The sequence below is a fragment of the Rhinolophus sinicus genome, chromosome 1 (assembly GCF_057876585.1).
Source record: "Rhinolophus sinicus isolate RSI-liver-muscle chromosome 1, RSI-T2T, whole genome shotgun sequence".
NCBI lineage: Eukaryota > Metazoa > Chordata > Mammalia > Chiroptera > Rhinolophidae > Rhinolophus > Rhinolophus sinicus.
In genome coordinates this window covers 5,544,809-5,566,555 of record NC_142501.1, presented here as the reverse complement: position 1 = coordinate 5,566,555, position 21,747 = coordinate 5,544,809, and the positions used below count along the sequence as shown (strand labels likewise).

The following is a 21,747-nucleotide window of genomic DNA, read 5'->3' as shown; positions in this document are numbered from 1 at the left end:
ACTTGGTGCAAGACTGCTGCTTTCTCTCTAGGTTTCTTGACTAAGTTCCAGTCGGGAAGAAGAAAATGTAAAAGGGACCACCAACACTGCCATTTATAGCTTCAAAACTGTCACATGGCCACCACTAGCTAAAGCACACTAGAAATTAAGTTGTTTAGTTTTTATGATTCTATAATAGAGACAAGCAAGGAAAACGTGTGGCTGTCTGCCTAACTTTTCAAATATCCCACTTTCTGGTCAATCTTGATAATTTACATTTTTCTGAAAATCATTTCTTCCAGACTTTCAATTTTTTTTTTTTTACTATATAGTTATTTGCTTGTAAGATTCTCTTAAAATTATTTTAATTTTCTCATGCCTGCTCTGTGTGTTTACTGCTAACTTTTCTTCCCTCCATTAGAGTTGCAAAGAGTTTATCTATCTGATTAGTCTTTTCAAAAGAACCAGCTTTTATATTCACCTTTTTTTCATTTTGCATTGTTTTCTATTTAATTTCAGTTTTATAAAATTCCATTACAGTTTTTGTTGTTTATTTTGTGGTTGTCCTTTTAATTTGCTAAAGTAATAAATTCCCTTATAGTTCATCTTCTTTAATAACGAAGGTACCTTCAGAATACTCTTACTTCCTCGCCTCATTACAGATGAAACCTCTGGAACACATATATTTCTCTCTCCGTGTCCAATTCCTAGGTTTAGCTGAGTTAGTTTAGCACTATTCACGATTATAATTAGGTCTGTCCTAATCCATCTGTTGCTCAGAGTACTTTCTCTAGTCTTTTCGTCACAGAGAGTATGTAGAGGACGTGCCCTCTGCATTTACTTATGTCTTGGGTTATAGCCCTTTTCCTTAGTTGCCTGTAGCTATTACTCCAGTCTCATCCAGTTTTATAGTCTGATAAAAGCGTGTTTGTTTGTTTATTTGTTTTAATCTATAAGGAATATTTCTTAAAGCAAAGGAGTATTCTAGCATTGCTTCTGTAACGTAGGAGTTCAGGAATTATACCAACATCTGTGTTATTTTGTGCCTTTTCTCATCAAACTTGCCTGCAACTGTGTGTGTCCTTTCAATTGGTAAATTAAGGTGGATGCTCAGATTGGACACATTTTTTCTTTTTTGTTTAATTATTTCCTCTCCTCTGTGTTCCTCTTCCTTCTTCTGGAACACTTATTCTTATGTGAAGCCTCCTGAGTCTACCTACTAAGTCTCTATTTTTCTCATGATTTCTTTTCCTTTGTAATTTTGTTCCCCTCGTTGGGGAACTAATTTGGTTCTCAACAATAGCAATCCAGTCTTTCCATTCATCTATAGCGTTCTATAGTTAAGAAATATGTTTTAGTTCCGAAGTCTTTCTTTTTTTGTAGGGGAGGCGGGAGGGTTGACACTATATTGAATCTCCTTAATGCTTCTTTACTTTTTTGTTCAAGTTGTGTCTGGCTCCTGGAACACCTCAGATGCATTTATGTATTTCTTTGCCCACTGAGGATTGGGTCTGGGCATTGAAGTACCCTAAATGGCAGCTGTCCCATAGGGATTCTCTACACCCAAGGGCCAGCAATTACATGTAACAGAAAACTATCAGTGCCCCACTCTGAGACAAAGGAGACGATGTCTCTCTGGTCTCCCTGGACTTTTCCAAACTCAGAAAGAGACCAGAACCTACTAATATTTCACTTCGTGGAGTTCAAGAAGACCAGGCGTAGTCACATGGGACAAGTATCTAACTTACCCCCAGGATTCCCCTATGGCCTGATTCTTTCCCCAGTACTCTCTACAGATCAAAAGAGAAGAAGGCCTACATTAGCCTTTCCCGGTGATCTCCCCCAGAACCCAAGACACCACTCACACTCAGCTGTCCACTAGGTCCAGGCAGGGCACACAGGGCAGTCACAATGGACACGCATAGGAAACCAGATTCATTTCAAGTTGCCACTTTCCTAGAACTTTCTCTGTGCCTAGGCCTGTTTGTAAAATCTTTAAAAGTTGAATATTTCTATACCTTAGATCAAAACATAAGATGTGCTCTTATTCTTACAGAAAATGATTAAAATTAGTTGGGTAACCTTGTCAGAATATTTCCTTGAACCATAAATTGGTCATTTGTATATGTAAAAAAAGAAAGCTAAATAGTAGGAAAAAAAATCTAAAAGCAGCCTACTGACTTAGTATCTATTAAAAAGTTGACATTTCAAGAAGCATGTGTGGGTTATAATGTTCAACCAATGATACTTGATAAAATGGCAAGTCAGCTGGCAAAAATAAAGCTCAATCCCTAGTCATCAACATAATATAAACGTTAAATACACGAAAGCACTAGAAGGAAATGTTATTAAATTTCTTTTGTAATCTTCAAAAAGAATAAGGTCTTTCTGAGCATGACATTAGAACCCAGCAGTTTTAAAAGATTAATGAATTTAGCCACATAAAGAGTAAAAACACATGCATGACAAAAAATTCAAATGTCAAACAGATCCTGAACAGTAACAAGGAATCAACTTTTGATACACATAACAACACGAGTCTCAACAGCATTAGGCTCAATGAATAAAGCATGACACAAAAGACGACTTACTGCATGATTCCACTTATATGAAATTCGAGAAGAGAAAAAACTGTAATGATAGAAAGTAGACTCGCTTGTCAGGGTCCACAGGGCCCAGAGAAAGGGACTGACTACAAGGGAATTTGGGGGGTGATGGAAATGTTCTGTATCTTCATTGCAGTGACGAAAAAAATTCAAACAGAATGTATTAATATTTACAACACATATGACTAAGGATTAATTTACTGATTATACAAATAATTCTTAAAGTATGTAATAATATAATAATTTCATAGAAAAGTGTGCACAGGAAATAAATAAGCAGTTCACAGAAGAAAATATTATTAATAAAACCAATAAATACATGAAGAAATGATCGCCCTCAGTTATAATTTTGGAAATGTATATTCAAATAACTGGATTACAGAGATTAAAATATTTGCTAATATGTAGTGTCGAAATCTAGGCACACTGATACTCTACTGTAGGTTTTCTTTTGATGGGAATTTAGTAATATCTATCAACATTTTAGTACACATATCTTTAGTCCCAGAAACTCCATATAGGAATTTATCTTAGAGATATATTTATACAAATAAGTATATAATAACAACAAACATTTATATAGTGCTTAAATATGCCAGGCATTGTTTTAAGTATTGTATCTGGATTATCTGATTTTACCTTTTGAATCACCCTAAAAGGAAGGTATTTTTATTATCCTGCTTTTACAGATGGGGAAACTAAGGTACAAAGCAGTTAGGTACCTTGCCCAAGGTTATACTGCTGGTAAATACAGGATTCAAACTCAGGCAATGTGGCCACCAAATTTTCACTCTTAGGTACTATGTTGTTATCCCTCTCTAAAGAATGTTTAATGATGCATCATTTGTAATAGAAAAAAACAAAATGTTCATTATTGGAGCTTGGTTAAATAAACAACATCTATACAACGAAATGCCAGGCAGCATTCATTATAAAGTGGTTCTCTATATGCTAAAATGAAAAATGTCCATATTAATGAAAAAGCTTGTTGCAAACACTATTTACCTATTTACAGCGAAAGTCTTTTATAAAACAAATAGGAAAAATAATACATATACTTGCATATACAGAGAAAATTTCCAGAGGCTATGAATCAAATTGTTTTTGGAAATATTACTGAGATGTAGCATGGGTCATGAAAAGATTTTTTTTTTTTTTAACTTTATTCCATTCTGCATTATTTGATTTTTTTTTAACTATAGGCATGGTACTTTTATTACCAAAACAATTTAGTTTAAAAATACAATTATTCTACTTAATACTCTACAACTTTTACAACATAGATTTACCTTTAATTCTTGCATTAGCTGGGTTCTTCTGTCTCTTAAATTCTTTAACTCTTTCTCATCCCAGCATCTAGCCTTGTATTTTAAGTCACTTGACCCTCCAGAGATCACCCCAGATTTTAAAAATAATGTTCCATCAAGAGCTACTGTCTGTAAAATATTTAAAAATATTTTATCTTGGAGAAGTGTACATAAAGATAAATACAGGACATAATAAGGCAATTTTTATCGTTGAGAATTTGCAGATGAGAAAAACCACCGAATAAAATACCTACCTTAAGAATACCAATCAATAAACCACAAATACAAAACCCTGTTTTGCTAAGGTCCAAAGCAATTCTAGGCAACAAATTAACAATTAAAAAGGTTTAAAATAAATTGTATATTAATTCCAAATGTATTTAATATTAAGAAAAAAACTAAGAATATTTGTAATTAACATAAAAGTTTGCATTATATAATCCTGTATTTTGAAGAGTATGACATCACATGTCAATGGCATATGAAAACAGCCTTAGTAAGTTTAGGATACCAAAAATATCACATTCTCCAAAATGGGTATGAAACTGGGAACAAGAAAAAAAAAATTATTGTTTCTTTGGTTAAGGGCAAGGGATAGAATAATCACATGTATTTAAAGAAAATCCAGATTTTAAAATTTTGTTACATAAATTTAAAGAATATTTTAAAATTGAGTTATCATAAGAATCTTGATGACTAAATTATAGCTAGCAGAATTGCTGTAATTTATATTATGTAGTTTATATATGCTGTATGTAGTTTATAAACTAAACTAAATGTCATTTTGTGATGTCACATGCAGTGTTTGAATAAAGAAAATTCTAAACCATGATATCAAGCTTATGGAAAGACAATGAAGTCCATGGAAAACCAAAAGCACAAATTAAAGACATCAGGTGAAATCTGTGAAAATGTGACATTTATCCAAATGTTTTATGCATCCTAAAGCATAAAGAAAATTCCTGGAATATACTTAAGATACAAATGACAAAGCTGATTGAAATTTTGAAATAATGATAAGAACAAGATATAGCCTAGAGGGGTAAGGCATCTTACTGTAAACAGATACAAACTATCACTACTTGTTGAATGAAAGAAGGAATAAACAGTCTTAGCTTCATGTGACTTCTTTAAACTGACCACACAAATCTTCAAAAATTAATGTTACGAAATCAATTTTACAAATGTGCAAAAGTAAATTTTAGCATAGTTAATTAGGTAGCAAAATAAGGAAGATATCTTAGGTAGTAGCTCGCTTATACCTGCTTAAATTTACTACATAGAAATCAATGACAGTGATTACTCAAGACTGTGATCGCATTATCATGCAGATTATTAGTGATAGAAGTACTAAAATATATGAGAAATTAATCTGTTAGATAGCCAACAAATTGAATACTGAAAAATGACTACCACTTTTTAGTTACTTGCCAGGCACTGTAATATCATTTAACATGTTATTACTTAATTTAATCTTTATAATGCTATGAAATAGGTACTATTATATCCCCAATTTTAGATGAAAAAATTAAAATTAGAGGTTTAAACTTGCCTAAAGTCACATAATTAATTACTAAGTAGCATCACTGGTCTTACTTCACAGTGTATGCCCTTAGGTACGCTAACGCTTCATCACAAGTGTGGTTAAAAAATAAACAAGTGTCAGACAATCTGAGAAATTACACAGTGCTTAACTAAATACAAACCATTCAACTGAGACTAAAACAATATTTATTTTTAAAACTAAAACTATTTCCTTGAATAATCAGATTAGTAACCTCTTTTCAATTGTGCCGTTTCTATAATTTCAAATGTGTTAAAACCCTGACTGTGTAAAAGGAGGTTTAATCTCCACTAAGCTATGGAAGGATTAACCCAGAAGGTACAATAAGCGCCTAGAATCTTTGCTGACATTCAGAAGCACAGCTTCTATATACATTATGTACATGTGGGAATATCGAGATTCAACAATGACATTTATTATATATAAAGTAAAAAATAAGTTAACTGTTTTAAGGTATTATTACAAGAAATCTAATTTCCAAAATATAATTGATATTGGGAAATGCTACGGAAGTCGATTTTTTGAAAACTAAACATTGTAAAAACTACTGCAGTCATAGCCATCTATGTTAGTTTTCCTTATTAAAAGAGTCATATGAAAACATATATAAATATTTGTGTGTGTAAATTAGTCTTATAAATATTGCTTCAAATTATCCAAAAGTGCAATCTAAGTCTCTTACTTTCCGTCTTTCAGGTCCATTGAATGCAATGTGTCTTGCTTCTTCCACAGTCTCACAGACAAGGCCATTTCCACACACAAACTGAATTACTTTCTTCAGCTGAGGAAACTGAGTCTTTATGACATCAATCACCATTTTACAGCCTTTAATCTCCCGTAACCTTTCATTGATTGGCTTGATCTAAAAGGTTTAAAAAAATACTATATTAGATACATTAAAATAAAAACCAAATACTCAGCACATTCTTTCTCAAAAAACATAATAAGCGTGACAGTGAGAGATTAATAGTATGCACTTATATCCAATGAAAGTTTGACAAGAACCTGATGAACTATATACCACCACTGGCTCATGTAGTATTTTTTAAAATACTCTTCACTAAAAGCCAGAAGATAGAATCCCCAGGTTCAACTGTCACTAACTGGCTGGGACAAGGCAATGCATGAGAAGGTCTCCAGGCTCTCAAAGGCATCCTATCTAAGTGGGGATAATACCTACACGTGTGTCCAAGGAGTGGCACACATTATGGAACTCAAAAAATCATTTTAGACTTAAATGATCAGGAAAGCCTCCACACATTCTTTGATATGACTTTTAAATTGGGTCTATAAACAGAGTCAAAAAGTGTCTGCCAGGTATTACTGAAAAATAGTAAGCATGAGCTCATTTTTGTAAAACAAGCAAAAACCCTATATACAATCAAAATGTGTACATACACATATACTTGGAGTATATATTTATATAAATGTGTATGTATGGAAGCAATCTGAAGTAGTTACAACTAAGGAGTTGGGCACTGAGGAGAGTATTTCCTTTACATTTTATAATCTTCTGTATTCGATTTTTTAAAAAATGAGTGTGCCCTGAAAAAATCTAAGTGTGAAATCAGTAGCTCAGGAGTTGAACAGACAAATCAATTAAGCTAAGTGTTAATTCATGAATTAAGCAGAAGGCATAACAAAAGTGCGGATGCACAACAGGAAGTCTGGACCATCAGTGCCCAGCGGGCGCTTGCTGAGCCCCTCTTCCGTGCCAGGGACTGTGTGAGGTGCTCCCCATGCAAAGATTCTTTGCGACAACCTAACAGGGAAAGGACGGCTTCCTCCGCTTCACAGATGAAGAAGCTGAAGCTCAGCAAAATGAAGAGGAGTTAGTGAGAACTAATTAAAAGCAGGTCTGGGATTCGCACGCAGGACAGTCCGAGTCTAGGGCACGTGTGCTTCAGCACTACGCACGCTGTCTGTGCTTCAGTAGAACATTTTCTTTAGTAGCCAAGAAAAACCTCACTGGAGGATACCAGTCATGATAAAGTACCCCGGTCTTAAAGACTCTGGATACTTCAAGGCCTTTCCATACAAACCTCAAGGCTTACGCTGCTCCACCAAGAGCTAACACGTTATTTACCACAGCACGTATTTACAATCGTGGCTCTGGGATGGCAAATCGCCAGAAGACCATATGTCTTATCCATCTCTTGCACTTTGCTATTGAGTAAAGTAAATTACTGGCTAGTGGGCTAGAGCAATGTCCTCAGAATCATCAATGTAGAATTATGCCAAAACTAGACATGAAAGAAATGATACCAAGTCAAAAAAGAGCCCACCTGATGTTCTTGTTTGCCGGCTGATACATTAACACCAGCTACCAAGTGAGTTCCAAGCTATGACTTTTTTCAATCACTACCATAACTTTAGGCAATAAAGACATACTTTAAAAGACAAGATTTTTTCACCACTAAATACTAAACATAAATTTCTTACATCAAGGTAATCTAGAGCAAGGAATGTCTCAGGCTCAGCTCTTTCCTCCTTCAGAAATCGAATACAGTCTCTTGCTACTTTTTCAGAGGTTACAACAATGGCAACTATGTACCGGCCGAAAAGCTTTGTAACAGCCAGCCGGTACTTCTTATGAATCGGATGACACAGGTCAAGTAGTCTTCCAAACTGAGCAGGTTTCAAAAAGGAGAGAAAAACCAAGACATTCGTGAGGAACATGTAATTCATTGTTTTCTAATGTAACAAAGCAACATAGACCAAAAACTAATTTTAAAAAATTATAAATATCAGAATTCAACAGTCTCTTTCAAATGACCTAAGTGTCTTTATGAAATATCCATTTAGGTGTGTCACACTTCACTTAAGAAGAGTAATGCAGAGGGGCTAGCCTTACCAAGGTATTAAAATATTTCACAAAGCTATAGTAATTAAATAGTATTTATCCATCCCCTTGTTTACTAAATAAGAATTTATGAGGACCCCACCATCACCACCACCTGCAGGTACTGAGCTAGACTCTGGGAAAACATTACGGAACAAAATAGATACTCTCTGACCTCACAGAGCTTTCCATCTAGTAGGGAAGACAGAGTGAATAATCGGTAATTACACGCACGTACAAAACAGAATTCTAACAGACAAAACAGAATTCTAACAGACACTGTGATAAAGCACAGAGCGCTCTGAGAGTGCGTAACAGGGACCTGGGTGACCTGAGAAGTCAGAGCAGGCTCCCCATGAAGATGTGTTATTTGAGATTGAAGCATGGTCAAGAATGAATTAGACCGAAATTCAAAAAGTTGACTTAAAAATGTCAGAATGTCAACCATCCTGTATCAATGCTCCCTAGAATATCTGAAGATTCAATGTTATAGCTTTAGACTCTTTCTTCATTTGCTAGTTTCCACTCCAGGAATGCCAATGTCTTTTTGATAGATCATGACTGTCTTTAATATTTATTATCTTGGCCTTTGTTCCTCTCCATTCACCTGTGACTACAGCAGACCCCCTTATCTGCACTGTTGCTTTCCGTGGTTTCGGTTACTGTGGTCAACCACGGTCTGAAAATATGAAATGGAAAATTCCAGAAATAAATGATTCAATAAACAATTTATAAGTTTTAAACTGCGTGCTGTTCTTAGTGTGATGAACTCTCACACCATCCCGTCAGGGACGAGAATCATGCCTTTGCTTTGTCCAGCATATCCGCACTCTGCATATACCAGACCTGTCCGTAAGTCACTTAGTAGCTGCCTCAGTATCAGATCAAGTGGTGGGATCACAGTGCTTGTGTTCAGTCACCTTTATTTTACTTCATATTGGCCCCACAGCACAAGAGTAATGATGCTGGTGGTTCCGATACGCCAAAGAGAAGCCATAGAGTGCTTCCTTAAGTGAAAAGGTAAAAGTTCTAGACTTAATAAGGAAAGAAAATAAATCGTACGCTGACGTTGCTCAGATCTATGGTAAGAATTAATCTTCTATCTGTGAAATTATGAAGGAAAAAAAATTCATGCTACTTTTGCTGTCACACCTCAAACTACAAAAATTCCAGCCAGTATGTGATAAGTGCTTAGTTAAGATAGAAAAAGGCATTAAATTTGTGGGTAGAAGATATGAACTGAAAAAAATATATGTATATCCAATACATATGTGTAAGGGTTTGGTACTATCTGCAGATTCAGGCACCCACTGGCCATCCTGGAATGGATCTCCTGTGGAAAAGGGGGGATGACTGTAACTCAAGCCTTACTTCTAGGTCAGTACCTTGATTTTTCAGCTGCGTAATCCATTCCTTGCTACTTGCAATTTATTTATTAACTCAGTAATAATGTTCATTCTTGCTTTTTTGGCTGTACATTTTACTTTTTATTTTATTCTGCTTTAGCTCATATTTGAATCTAGTTTTATAAATTCAAGCTCTTATTAAATTGTCCATAGCACGAAACACTTAGGGGAATTTTGTTCTGTAATCTTCCAGACTCGGCTCTTTGACTTCTAAATGCTTTTAAAATCATTTTTTCTCTTTATTATTATATGTACCTATAGCTGCCACATTGATTATTTTTATGTTATGTGTTATGTGGGCAGCTCTGTTCAGATTTTTTATTTGCTGTGATAGACAAGTTTTTTGATTGCCTCACTTAGACTTGAGATGGTCCTCTCTGTGCACCAGCTGATGGATTAAGTATTTTCTGTTTTATCTTCTAAGTATTTTCTGATCTATTTCCTATCACCTCAGGGGTTGGAGAGCAGGGGCAAGTGAGAACTGAGCCAGGGCTGTGCATATGCTTTATTTGAATACCTGAATTTTGCTCTTTCCTCTGAGTTTTAATGAATATTCCACACTAAGGTTCCTCTACCTTGGGGGCAGAGGACAAGTCTCATTTTGGGGTGAGGGCTCTGAAATAGCTTCTCAATTTAATAAGGAGTCCTAGAGCCTTCACTTCCATCTAAGAGCATCAGAGGTTCACGTTTTCTGACTCAGTTTTTCAATCAAAGGGAACAAATACAGATGAGTTTGCTTCTTGCTATATCAAGGGATACTAGGTGAGATTTCTTAGGAATTAATTTATCAGTTTGCCTTCTGCAGAGTTAAAAACAAGCAATGCTATACTTCAATCTTTTTTTAAATCCTGGACTATTACCATTTTCTGAAGTTTATGGCATTATTTGTATGAGCCCTTTGCCTACTTTGGTCGTTGAACTAGTTGTTATTGTTGTTTTTAACTAGTTTTTGTTTGGTACTAAGGAAAGGATTTTGTGACCCACCCTTACTCCTCCATCATTATCTAAAAGTCAAGACCAACATTTAAGAGTCAGAAAGTGAAAAAGGTTGCTGTGAAGAAGAAGATGCGGTGGCCGGAGAGACAGGAGGAAACCAGGAGCGTGGTATCACGGCAGCCAACGGGCGGGTATTTCAGAACAGGGCAAATGGTGAAGAGTCAAAGCTGACAACAGGCCGTCACCATACAGTAAGGACTGCACAGTGCGCACCGCTGTTAGTGACGGGAGCGACAGGCAGGACCCCAATAGCAAAGGAAATGATTTTGTGAAGGTGATGCCCTCAGCGGCAGGTTACGGATTGCGGTATTTGGTCCAATGAAATACACTAGCGATATTCAAATAAAACATGTGCGGTCAGATTTAGAGAATAAAAATTCACTGTTACAAAAGTATACTAATGATATGTACTGAAAATATAATTTTAAAAAACTGAAACCATGAAGAATATGGTTTGAGGCTATGTGTTGGGGGTGCAGACCACTTCACGGTATCCATGCCCTTTGGGGGCACTGGCCATAACTTGGACTTTCTGGGTAATGTGTTTATGTCAATGTTTCTCCCCAATAATCACTCATCTAGAGATAGTACTGAAAGTTATTTACATTTTACCCCAATTATTTACTGTTATATTTTAAATATAAATTATCAAACACAAAACTTAAAACTTTCTGAAATAATTTTGCTTCCAAAAAATAACATTTCTAATCCCAAATAAAAAAGCTTAGCCTTTTGGTTTAAATTAATTATTCCTTCTAATTACCACGGAATCTGGGTAAAGTCTTTTCAGGTGTTCCAGAACCTCTGCTCTCTTCTGCTGGCGTTTTCCCTCATGGGTATCAATTCCAGCAGTCTGCAGTTCACTTCTGATAAGATTCATCTCTTCATTAACTTCAGAAATTCTTGATTTTGTTTTTTCAATTTCGTCCATTAGGATTTCCTCTTGCTGTTTTTTCTCTTTCAAGCAATCCCTATATAATAATGACAACAATAAATGATATAGCCAAAAAGAAAAACCAAAATTTAGGAGTCACAAGATACAACGTACTCAGTTCCGGCACTGCAGGGGACTGGACAGCGCTCTACCAATTTTAAATGATGAAAAAATACAATCAAATAAACTGAGCATCAAACTTGGGCCAAAAAGATTTTGATCATTCTTTGTTGATTCAAAAGATACATATTTCTGGCTACTGAAAAAGTCAGAACAAATCACTAGAGTCACAGCAATCATCATGAGCTTAATAATAAGTAAATGCCAATTAAAAAAATTCTTGGTGGTAGAATACATAGGTTGTACTAGCTTTCATAACATAACTTTTATTATAAGATATCAATACCAAAAGAGAGTTTTAAGTCTCACTACTGGTAAACATTTATATTTTAAAAACTTAAATATTTTATTTATGTGGGTAAGTATAATTATCTACAATGAAATTAAAACAATGGAAGAGTGAAAACATTATGATACAATGAAAGTATTTATTTGATGAATATACCACAGATATACCAGACCCTTGAAAATAAGAACGCTGCAAGGAATTTTTCTTACTATACCTACATGCATGTTTTTGTATACTCCTCCAACTTCTCTATTCGTTTTTTATAATCTTCTATTTGTTCTTTTATTTGTTTTAGATTTTCCTAAAATAGGAAATGAAACCTAAAATCAATTAGAGCAACTCCAAACAAATAAAATTGATTATTTTTCACTATATGCTTAGAACTTACTGTAATATCCTTAGTTGTTCTAAATTTGAAATATATCAATTATAACCATAGGAAAATACTCGTAAGAGCAAATTTTAATTTTGAAAAGGCAGGATGATACAGAGCTTTGAGGTTATAAGAATCAGGGTTCAAATCCTGGCTCCACCATTTACTAGATATCTGATCTCCAGGAAGTTGACTCTGATAATCTCAAACTCCAAGGGGATTATTTTCAAATACTCATATCTATACACAGTTCTTATCTGTCCCTCAAACTAATTCATTCAGTAAATATTTATTCACTGGCTACCATGTGCTAGGAACTAGAGATGGAATAAAGAAGAGGATAGAGTCCCTGCTCTCCTGGACAAAGGTCTGGTGGGAGAGACAACTAACTAAGTAATTCCAGTAGAGTGGCTTAGTATTATAATAGCATAGGAACGGATGAGGCAACTATACGCTTGTGGGACGAGGGCTTCACAAAAGTCTTGCTCCATTCACATTATCACCAAATCCAAGTACAGTGGTAGACTCCAATTTGTTTCATGTCTTTAACCTTTCCCCGTCTAATTCATCCTGTGCACTATAGCAAGATTAATCTGTCTCACTCCATTACTAAGTAATCTAAAACCAGGAATGTACAAAAGTAAAAAAACACAATTCTTTTTCAATATACAACACCAGGAAAGAGAAGAAATACCAAAGTTTTCAAGAAGAAAGGAACAAAAATATTCCATGAAGATATGTATCTCATATATCACACAAATTCACTGAACAAACATCTGTGCTAGGTGCCAGAGTTATAAAACTGAGCAAGACACACTTCATTTTCTCTAGGAACTCACACATTTTGAAATTAGAGTCCCCATATTGAAATATTAATATCTCACTTAAGAATTCCATTCAGAGAGAAAAAAACAAGATAAGTTGATGAGGAATACAAAGTTTACTTAACTGGAAACACCTGCCCCTGCCTTACTCTGGCCACTGCCAGGCTTGTGTCGCGCCACAGTGGGCTCCTGTGTGGTCATTACCTCACATGACAGCTGAGTCTCCTAGGGATCACCACCTGTTACGGAAAGGCTCGGAACAAACTTCAGATATGGCTTAGGTTGAAGGATAGGCTCTAGAAAATGTGAAATTCCAGGGTCATCATCCGTCAGGGATGTGTGTCAGGGCCTGGGTGCTGCACTGGACACACAGGGGGTAAAATCAGACTGCCTTGGTACCAGACACTCTGGATTTGCGATGCCAGCTGATCATGCTAGTTGTCTGGAAAAACCAACCACCGCCTCACACCTAGCGACCTTGGCATCTGTGGGAAGTTATAGCCTCTCCTCTCCCGGCAGAGAGTCACCATCCTGTGGGAAACTGAGTACGAACACAGACTCCTCCATCTCTCTCCACTGGACATGTTATTCCTTCCTCTATGGAGTTTCTGTATTCCCAAAACAACAGCAATTCCACCAACACTGTTGACATCTACAAGGTACGAGGTAGATGTGCAATGGACACTGTCAGGAATCTGGCCTTTAAGAAGCTTCCAGTCTAACACTGTGGCAATTAACCGTCCTCCAATCTGAGAAAAGCCCTTAGATACAGATTAAGAATAATGGGTGACTAGAGCAGGAAGAAATTATCTTCAGGGATTTTTGGTGGAGTGGAGAGAAAGGCAGGCTGGGGAAGGCTTTGTGGTGGGGGTAACTATAGAATTTAACATGTAAAGGTAAGTTTTCCCAAAATTAGCATGCATAGAGGCAGAAGTGTGCAGTGAGTATTTGCAGAAAAAAACCAGTGTATAATTTTATAATGCAATATAAATTATACAAGTGTTTTAAAATTAATTACTGCTATGTTACTATATTTGTTTTTCTTCTCCACAAAATGTCCTCTCTTCTCATATGATTATCATATACTACATCTCTCATATTTGTTCATATTTCATCTGCCAAATCACAGAGACTACAATGCAAGGCAGTTCAGTGTAGAGGGTAAGAGGATTCATGGAGACAAAGTGTTAAGAATCAAATCCCAGCTCTTCCACCTACTAGTCTGGTCAAGTTAACCATCTTGTGCTGTGATTCTTTCATCTGTAAAATTCATTAACTCAACAAATATTTATTATCTTCCCTCAATAATGGCCTGTTCTAGGCATTTGGGATGCATCAATGAACAAAACAGATGAGTATCTCAGCTCTTGTGGAGTTTACATTCTAGAGAGGGAAGGCAGACCAATACACTACGTAAATTAACTAGCATGTTAGGAGATAAATGCTATGGGAAAAACAGAGCCAGGGACGGGGAGCAGAAAGGCAGTGGGGACTACAGCTATATTTTGGGCAGGCCTCACCGAGAAGGCAACATCTTAGCAAAGACTTGCAGGAAGTGAGGGAATTAAAAATAAAGAAATATAGGGAAGTATGTTCCAGGCTAAGGAATAGCCAGTGCAAAGGCCCTAAGGCAGAAACATGTCCAATATGTTCCTGGAGGCCGGTACAGGTAGATCACAGAGAACAAGAGGGAGGATAGAAAAAGAGGAGGTTTGAGAGGTAAATTGGGTGGGAGGGGCGAACAGATCGGGTAGGTCCATGTAGAGCACTCAAGGGTTTTCACTTAAACTTTGTGTGCAGTGGGAGTCCCTGGAGCACTGACAAAACAGGAAGTCTCATGATCTGATTTAGATATGAAAAGCGTCACTTTAGCTGCCCTGCTGCGACTATTGTGGAGACAAGAGTGGAAGCAGAGAAAACTAGTAGGCAACTACATTGATCTAAACAAACAAACAAAAACATGGTGACTTGGACCAGGGTGACAGCAGTGAAAGTGGAGCAAAGTGATCCGAGTTTTGGTATATGTACTCTGAAGACAGAGCCAACAGAATATCCTAAGAGTCAAAGATGGACTCCATGGTTTTTGGCCCCAGCAACCAGGAAGACTGAACTGTCATCACCTGAAATGGGAAAGACTGTGTGTGGTGGGCATTTGGGGGTGAAGGACTTAAGTTTGAGATGTCTAGTCAACATCCAGAATGGAGATGCTGAGGAAAAAGCTGGATGTTATGAGGTTGTGAGCTAGAAATACAAATGAAGGAGGCATCAGCAGATGGTATTTAAAGCTATGAGAACACAGATCACCAAAGCAGAAAATGTAGAAAAGAGAAAAAAATCCAGGATGAGAACATAGCAATATTTATATCTACCTCTTAAATTTGAGGATTAAATAAATTGGGTTTACAACAGTGCTAATAAACATAGTATGTACAAATAAACACTACATTATAATATTATGTTGTTACTCCTGGAAAACTTCAGACCTATTTCATTATGAAATCCCAACGCTCAGTTTCTTCATCTGCATCCTAGAGCAAATACCTTCCTGTACAGCACTGTTGAGACGTAAAGGAGCTAATGAACATAAAAGGCCTAGCAAAGTAATCAATAAATATTTTTTCCTCTAAATTACAAATATTCGTTTATAAATCAAATGTATATATAATTCAGAACCATTTCCTCATTACAATCCTGATTAGAAATGGTGGTCACATTTTTAGGATGGCCATAGACTTCATAATATATGGTGATTTGTTATTGTTGAATTGCCATTATAATAATTTTAGATCCCAATTGTAAATCTTTAGAAAAGAAAGTCAAGATAAGAGGAAAAGAGCAGATGCTTGTATCTCACTTTCATCTTATTCAACCTGGCCATCACGATGAGGTAGACACGCCTATCCTCAGTGTACAAAGGGAGAAATCAAAACCCAGAGAAGTTGAATAATTGAGCTATTTACAGAGACTACAAAGGTCAGTAACAGAGCAAGACCTCAGGAGCCAGGTCTGTCTTCCCCTAAGGCAGACCGTTATAGTGCTATCCCGACGGTCACTTCCCATGCAGAATATTCAGCTGCTCCTGGGCTGTGGCCTTCTCGTTGCCAAGTAATTCCCCATTCACCTCTGATACTTGCTTGTTTTTCCCTGTCGCTATCCTCCTCCTAACCTCACTGGACTGAGACACATGTAAGAACAGACAGTATCGTCTGCTTAAGCCGATCACCACACGGACGTGCAGAAAATACCTCCCGACGACATGAATGACATGTGCTTTGCACGCCTTCCAGTGGAAAGGAGCACCTAAAGGGTCCTAAGCAGCATGACAGGTGATCCACAATGTTTTAACTAGTTGCTATGTTTGATGTAAATCCACGTATGTATTGAAAAGCCAATACAAAAAGGAAACAAAATTTCATTGAAAATAGTTCATCATTACTGCACAAGCCAAGGTACCTGAACTTCTCCATGCTTCCTCTTTTCAAATGCCAGTCTGTCTTTGTCAGTCTTCTGTTCCCGCTGCAGTTTTTCCAGTTGTTGGGTCATTACAGCCACTTTCCTTCTTACTTGTCCCTTCAGTTCTTTGTATTTATCCAGCTGTATAAAGAGATTTAAACATTGCTAACTCAAAGAAGCATGAGGGGAAATTCTTCAGATGGTATCTTTTACTGACAGATAATTAATCTTATCAAAAGCACATTTTTACATAAATTAGATCAGAACTGACCATCTTCTTCAGGTAAGATAGTGTGAACATAAAATGAATATCTTCCTTAAAACTGTTTAGCTAGGTTAGTAAGGTATTCAAAACCAACTCTATAAGGTCTCGATGAGAAATTCTTAAAAGAGAAGGGATTAAAAGTAGCTCATAGAAAATTATGCATGTACTTTTTTCTATTTATAGAGTCATAATTATTTCAGTATAGTTAGTGTAACATAAGATTATTGTGAAGTTAATGAAAGAGATAAATGATAAAAATTTAGTTGAAAGAATTTTTGAAAACTGAATTATGAATGTCTGGATATCTACTATCAATTTATTGTAATTAAATTTTATATACTAAATGGGATATTAATTCATCACTTTTTAATCACCTTATCAAATCAATTTCCCTCCTGTCAATTAAATGATGTCTCTTCAAAGCCATATGTATCTGACATTTAAGTTTTTATAATATTCATGAGAAAAAATGATTACCTTAAAAACATAAGAATTACCTAATTTTTATTACAAAATGATACCATGTAACCTTATAGAAGTATTTTCTATGACATTAATAAACTAAAAAATGTTATAATGCCATTTAATCTAAGAAAGAAAAAATAGCCATAATATGAGATTCTGTATGCAGGCTGAAAAATTTAAATCCCCATAATTTAGATTCTGAGAATGACCTCTTAAAAATATCAGAGAGGTCATCCTTCAAATTTTTTCTTACTAAAAGAAGCTGACACAAGAAACAAATGGTTTCCCACACGTTGGCTTTTTCACCTGACTGGCTTCTAATTCAATGTCTCGCACTTCACGTGAGACTTCCTTCTCAATCTGCTTTTCAAAACTTTTCCATGCACCATCTAAATCAACCAGCTCTTTCTCTAGGGCTTTTATGTCATCTTCCTGTTTAGAACATTGTTTTTCACTGTCTTTTATTGATTTCTTAGCCACATCTAATTTCTTGAGATGGTGAGAAGTGTTTTCTTTGGCTTTAATGTACTGAGGCCTCTTCTGATTTAAAAGAGCTTCAAGAGATCTAAAAAGAAAAATAAAGTTTTCTTTCAAGGAAATTAAATTTCGTAACATATAAAGGGAAGAAGCTTTTTCGATCAAATCATACATTTAAAAATAAATTCTAAAAACTGACTTTCAGAGACTGTAAGCAGGTCAGTGGTTGCCAGAGCTTAGGGGAAGGATCGAAGAGGTGAACCCCAGAGAAGTTTTTAAGAGTGGTAAAATACTCTGTATAATACTGGAACGGTGGACATATGACATCATGCATTTGTCAAAACCTACAGAACTGTACAGCACCAATAGTGTACCTTAATGAATGCAAATTAAAAACAATCACTTAGAAGGCCAAGGGATCCTAGATGGAATCTGGAATGTGACAAAAGAATCTAACTGTACAACATATGTATGAAACAACCTTACTGAAGGGAGTGGGGAGAAAAGGTGCCAACCTACGTAACTTTAGAAAGGAGTGAAGTCTATAATACTTAAAGCAAAAGGTATTGTACGTAAGCCACATACTCTAGTTGATAAAGCTGCTTCCCATGAGGGTATGGGTTAACAATTCTGATACTACAATACATAATTACTGGAATTGAACAATTAAGCAAATGAATGGCAGATTGCAGAAGCCAGGGTCCTCACTGTTGGAGTGGAAGGTTACAGATAAGCAAGAAAAGGTCAACATCAACAGTGATGCCAGCTTGATATTATGATTTATTAGATAGATGACATGTTATTTAACATCTATGATATGTTGACATCCCTGATGTATTGTGATGAGAATGGCATTTTACCACTGTGGTCTTCTTCCCCCAAACGCTAATTATGAGAAAACTATCAGACAAACCCCAATGGAGGGATTTTTCTACAAAAAAAAAAATAAAAAAAAATCCTGACCCAAACTGTCAAGGTCATCAAAAACAAGGAAAGTCAGAGAAACTGTCACAGCCCAGAGGAGCCTAAAGAGATGTGATGACTAAATGTCATATGGTATTTCTGGACGAGAAAAAGGACAATAGGTAAAAACTAAGAAAATATTAATAAAGTATGGACATCAGTTAATAGTAATATATCCACAATGGGTCATTAATTCTGACAAATATATCCGGTTAATAATGTATGATGATATAAGTAGGAGAAACGGAGTGTGGGGAATATGTGATCTCTCTATAGCATCATTATAATTTTTCTGTATATTTAAAAGTATTCCAAAGTAAAAAGTTTACTTAAAAAATCAACTTTCAAAAAGTCACTTGATCTACATAAAATCCAACTAATAACTATTTTTAAAAACTCACTTTAATTCTTTTTCTGTTTGTTGTAGTTGTCTAGTTAGCATTCCATGTTCCTTTTTCTTGGCTTTCACTACGTCTTCACAATGAGAAAGAGACTCTTTTGTGACACTCAAGTCCCTATTCACACGCTCTAACTCAGTGTTCAAAAATTGAATTCTTTTCCCATTATGATATAGTCGGAAAAGCTGCAGTTCTATCTTGTTTATTTTCAGTTCTTCAAGGAGACTCTGGTAACGTTCTGCCTGTAGAACAGTACAATTCAACAACAGTTAAAAGGAAGCAGATTTAAGTCGACCTTTCATAAACTCAGCTATAGTGCCAACAAATGACCTCTAATTTTTAGTCCTGTCATTAAGCAACAGTATTTTTGCCACAAGGAGCAGTATGTAGGGAAGGTTCCTGGGTACTTTCACAGTACACGATGTCATATTCACGCACTCAGCGGTACGGCAGTGAGGACAATGAAGTGGTACCCGCTCACCTGCGTCCTTGTCCCATTTCTGTCTTGACCTCAGAGTGTGGCAAGTCCATTAACATTTCTGACGTCACCTTCCTCATCTGTAAACTTCCTGGTACTAAGGCATTGCCCCGTTTTCTTTTACAGCATATGTTGTTATGTGACAGTATCTTATTATTAATTTGCTTGTTTACTCTGACTCCTCTTCATCCCTCCCCGCCGTTAGAACAGAAGTAAATTATATGACTTGTAAGGTCGCTAGTAACTTTAAATTCAATTATTCCAGGTAAAATTCCTGCTATAGAATGGAATTTTTCTAATAGAACTAATAGAACTATTAAAATTCTACATTGTAGGTGAAATGGAACAATTTCCTTAGCATTTGTACTATTACTAAAGGAATAAAAGGGCTGCCTTGAGAGCAAAGCGCCTCGTCAATGATGAGGAGGTAGACTGCAATCTCCCAGGATGTTGTACAAAATAGTGAAGCTGGACTATTCTAACTGTCCTTACAATGTTTAAAGCTCTGCAATTCTATGAGCTGTTTCAGTATATTATGAGTTCTATAGTCCTTCACCGATGCCACCCCTTTCCACTGGCAAAACAAAGGACATATACACACACGTCAAAATATGAAGAAACAGAAAAACATCACTAATAAGGAACACATTTATCCTTCATTTATTTCTTCAAATATTTTTTGATTGCTTACTGAGCTGGGCCCTGTTCTTTGTGCTTGGAAAACAATGAAAAACAAGACAGAAACAGTCCCTGCTCTTGTAAGGTTATAAATATCTAGTTATTCTAATGTTGGGGGTGGGTGGGGTTAAGATGAGGGACTGGGGGGTAGTGGGGTTGGTGGGATGAAGAGGAGTCAGAGAGTAAATAAGCAAATTAATAATAAAGAAGATAATATCATATAACAACATATGCTATAAAAGAAACAAAATAGGGCAATGCGATAGTACCAGGAAGGGGGTATTAATTTAGATTGGGGGCATGGACAGCAAATGCCTGTCTGAGAAAATCGCTTTTTAATGAAAACTTGAATGAGAGAGTATCAGGCATGCAAAAATGAGGCGTACTGCTATCTGGGCAGAGGAAATAGCAAAAGCTCCAGGCTAGAATGGAGTGTGGGTTGTTCAATAAATACTAAGGGTCAATGTGGTCAGAGAGTAGAGGAAGTTGAGGCTTACCAGGTGAACAGGGGCCAAGTCAGAAGTCTAGATTGGGAGATTCAATTCTCAGCGCAGTGGGAAACACTGCACTGGAAGAGGTTTTATGACAGAGAAAGACAGAATCTGATTTGCATTAAAAAAAAAGATCACTATAAACAAATAAGTATCAACCATACACAGGGCACTAACTAGGCATGGTGAAGGGTACCAAGAAAATACCACAGACCAGCATTTGCAAAGTGTGGCCATGGCCTCTTAGAAGTCCCCCACACCCTGTTAGGGAGCCCCTGAGGTCAAAACTATTTTCATAACAATACTAAGACTTTATTTGCCTTTTTCATTGTGTTGATATCTGCACTCCTGGTGCAAAAGCTAATGGTGAGTAAAGCTGTTAGGCCTTATCTCAAATAAGATTGAATAGAGAGGCAGGTATGAGAATTGATCTCTCTTTTATTAAGCAAGATACTAAGGAGATTACAAAAATGTAAACCAATGATACCCTTCTAATTATTTAGTTTTTAAAAAAGTTTTTTCATAAAAATGTTATTTATGTTTACATGTAATGAGTTTATTATTGCTACTTTTACATTGATCATTAAAATATATTTTAAAAATTTCTTAGTTTTAATTTTAAATACAATAAAAATTGATATATACAACCCACATAAACAGAAACTCTTTGGGGCCCCCAATAATTTTTTTGAGTCTAAGAGGACAAGATCCTAAAGTTTGAGAGCCTCTGCCATACAAGACATAAACCCTTCAGGTTTATTTTTAATTAGTAAAAGCATTTTTGTAGTTCAAGTTGTCCTGTCTACTTGAGGGTGGGGAACCCAAACAGTGAAAAACGC

The 21,747-nt window shown here is 36.0% G+C and overlaps 1 protein-coding gene across 1 annotated transcript in view; it reads right to left on the bottom strand.

Annotated features, from left to right (window-relative positions):
* The window catches only part of SMC1B (structural maintenance of chromosomes 1B), a 57,333-nt gene that overhangs the window by 29,226 nt on the left and 6,360 nt on the right, over positions 1-21,747 (bottom strand). The window contains exons 5-12 of the mRNA XM_019739238.3: positions 19,265-19,503; positions 17,730-17,988; positions 16,694-16,834; positions 12,262-12,344; positions 11,464-11,671; positions 7,899-8,084; positions 6,139-6,318; positions 3,875-4,021 (exon numbers count right to left, since the gene is read on the bottom strand). Of these exons, the coding sequence (XP_019594797.3) occupies positions 3,875-4,021; positions 6,139-6,318; positions 7,899-8,084; positions 11,464-11,671; positions 12,262-12,344; positions 16,694-16,834; positions 17,730-17,988; positions 19,265-19,503 (1,443 nt within the window). The remainder of the gene's footprint in view (positions 1-3,874; positions 4,022-6,138; positions 6,319-7,898; positions 8,085-11,463; positions 11,672-12,261; positions 12,345-16,693; positions 16,835-17,729; positions 17,989-19,264; positions 19,504-21,747) is intronic.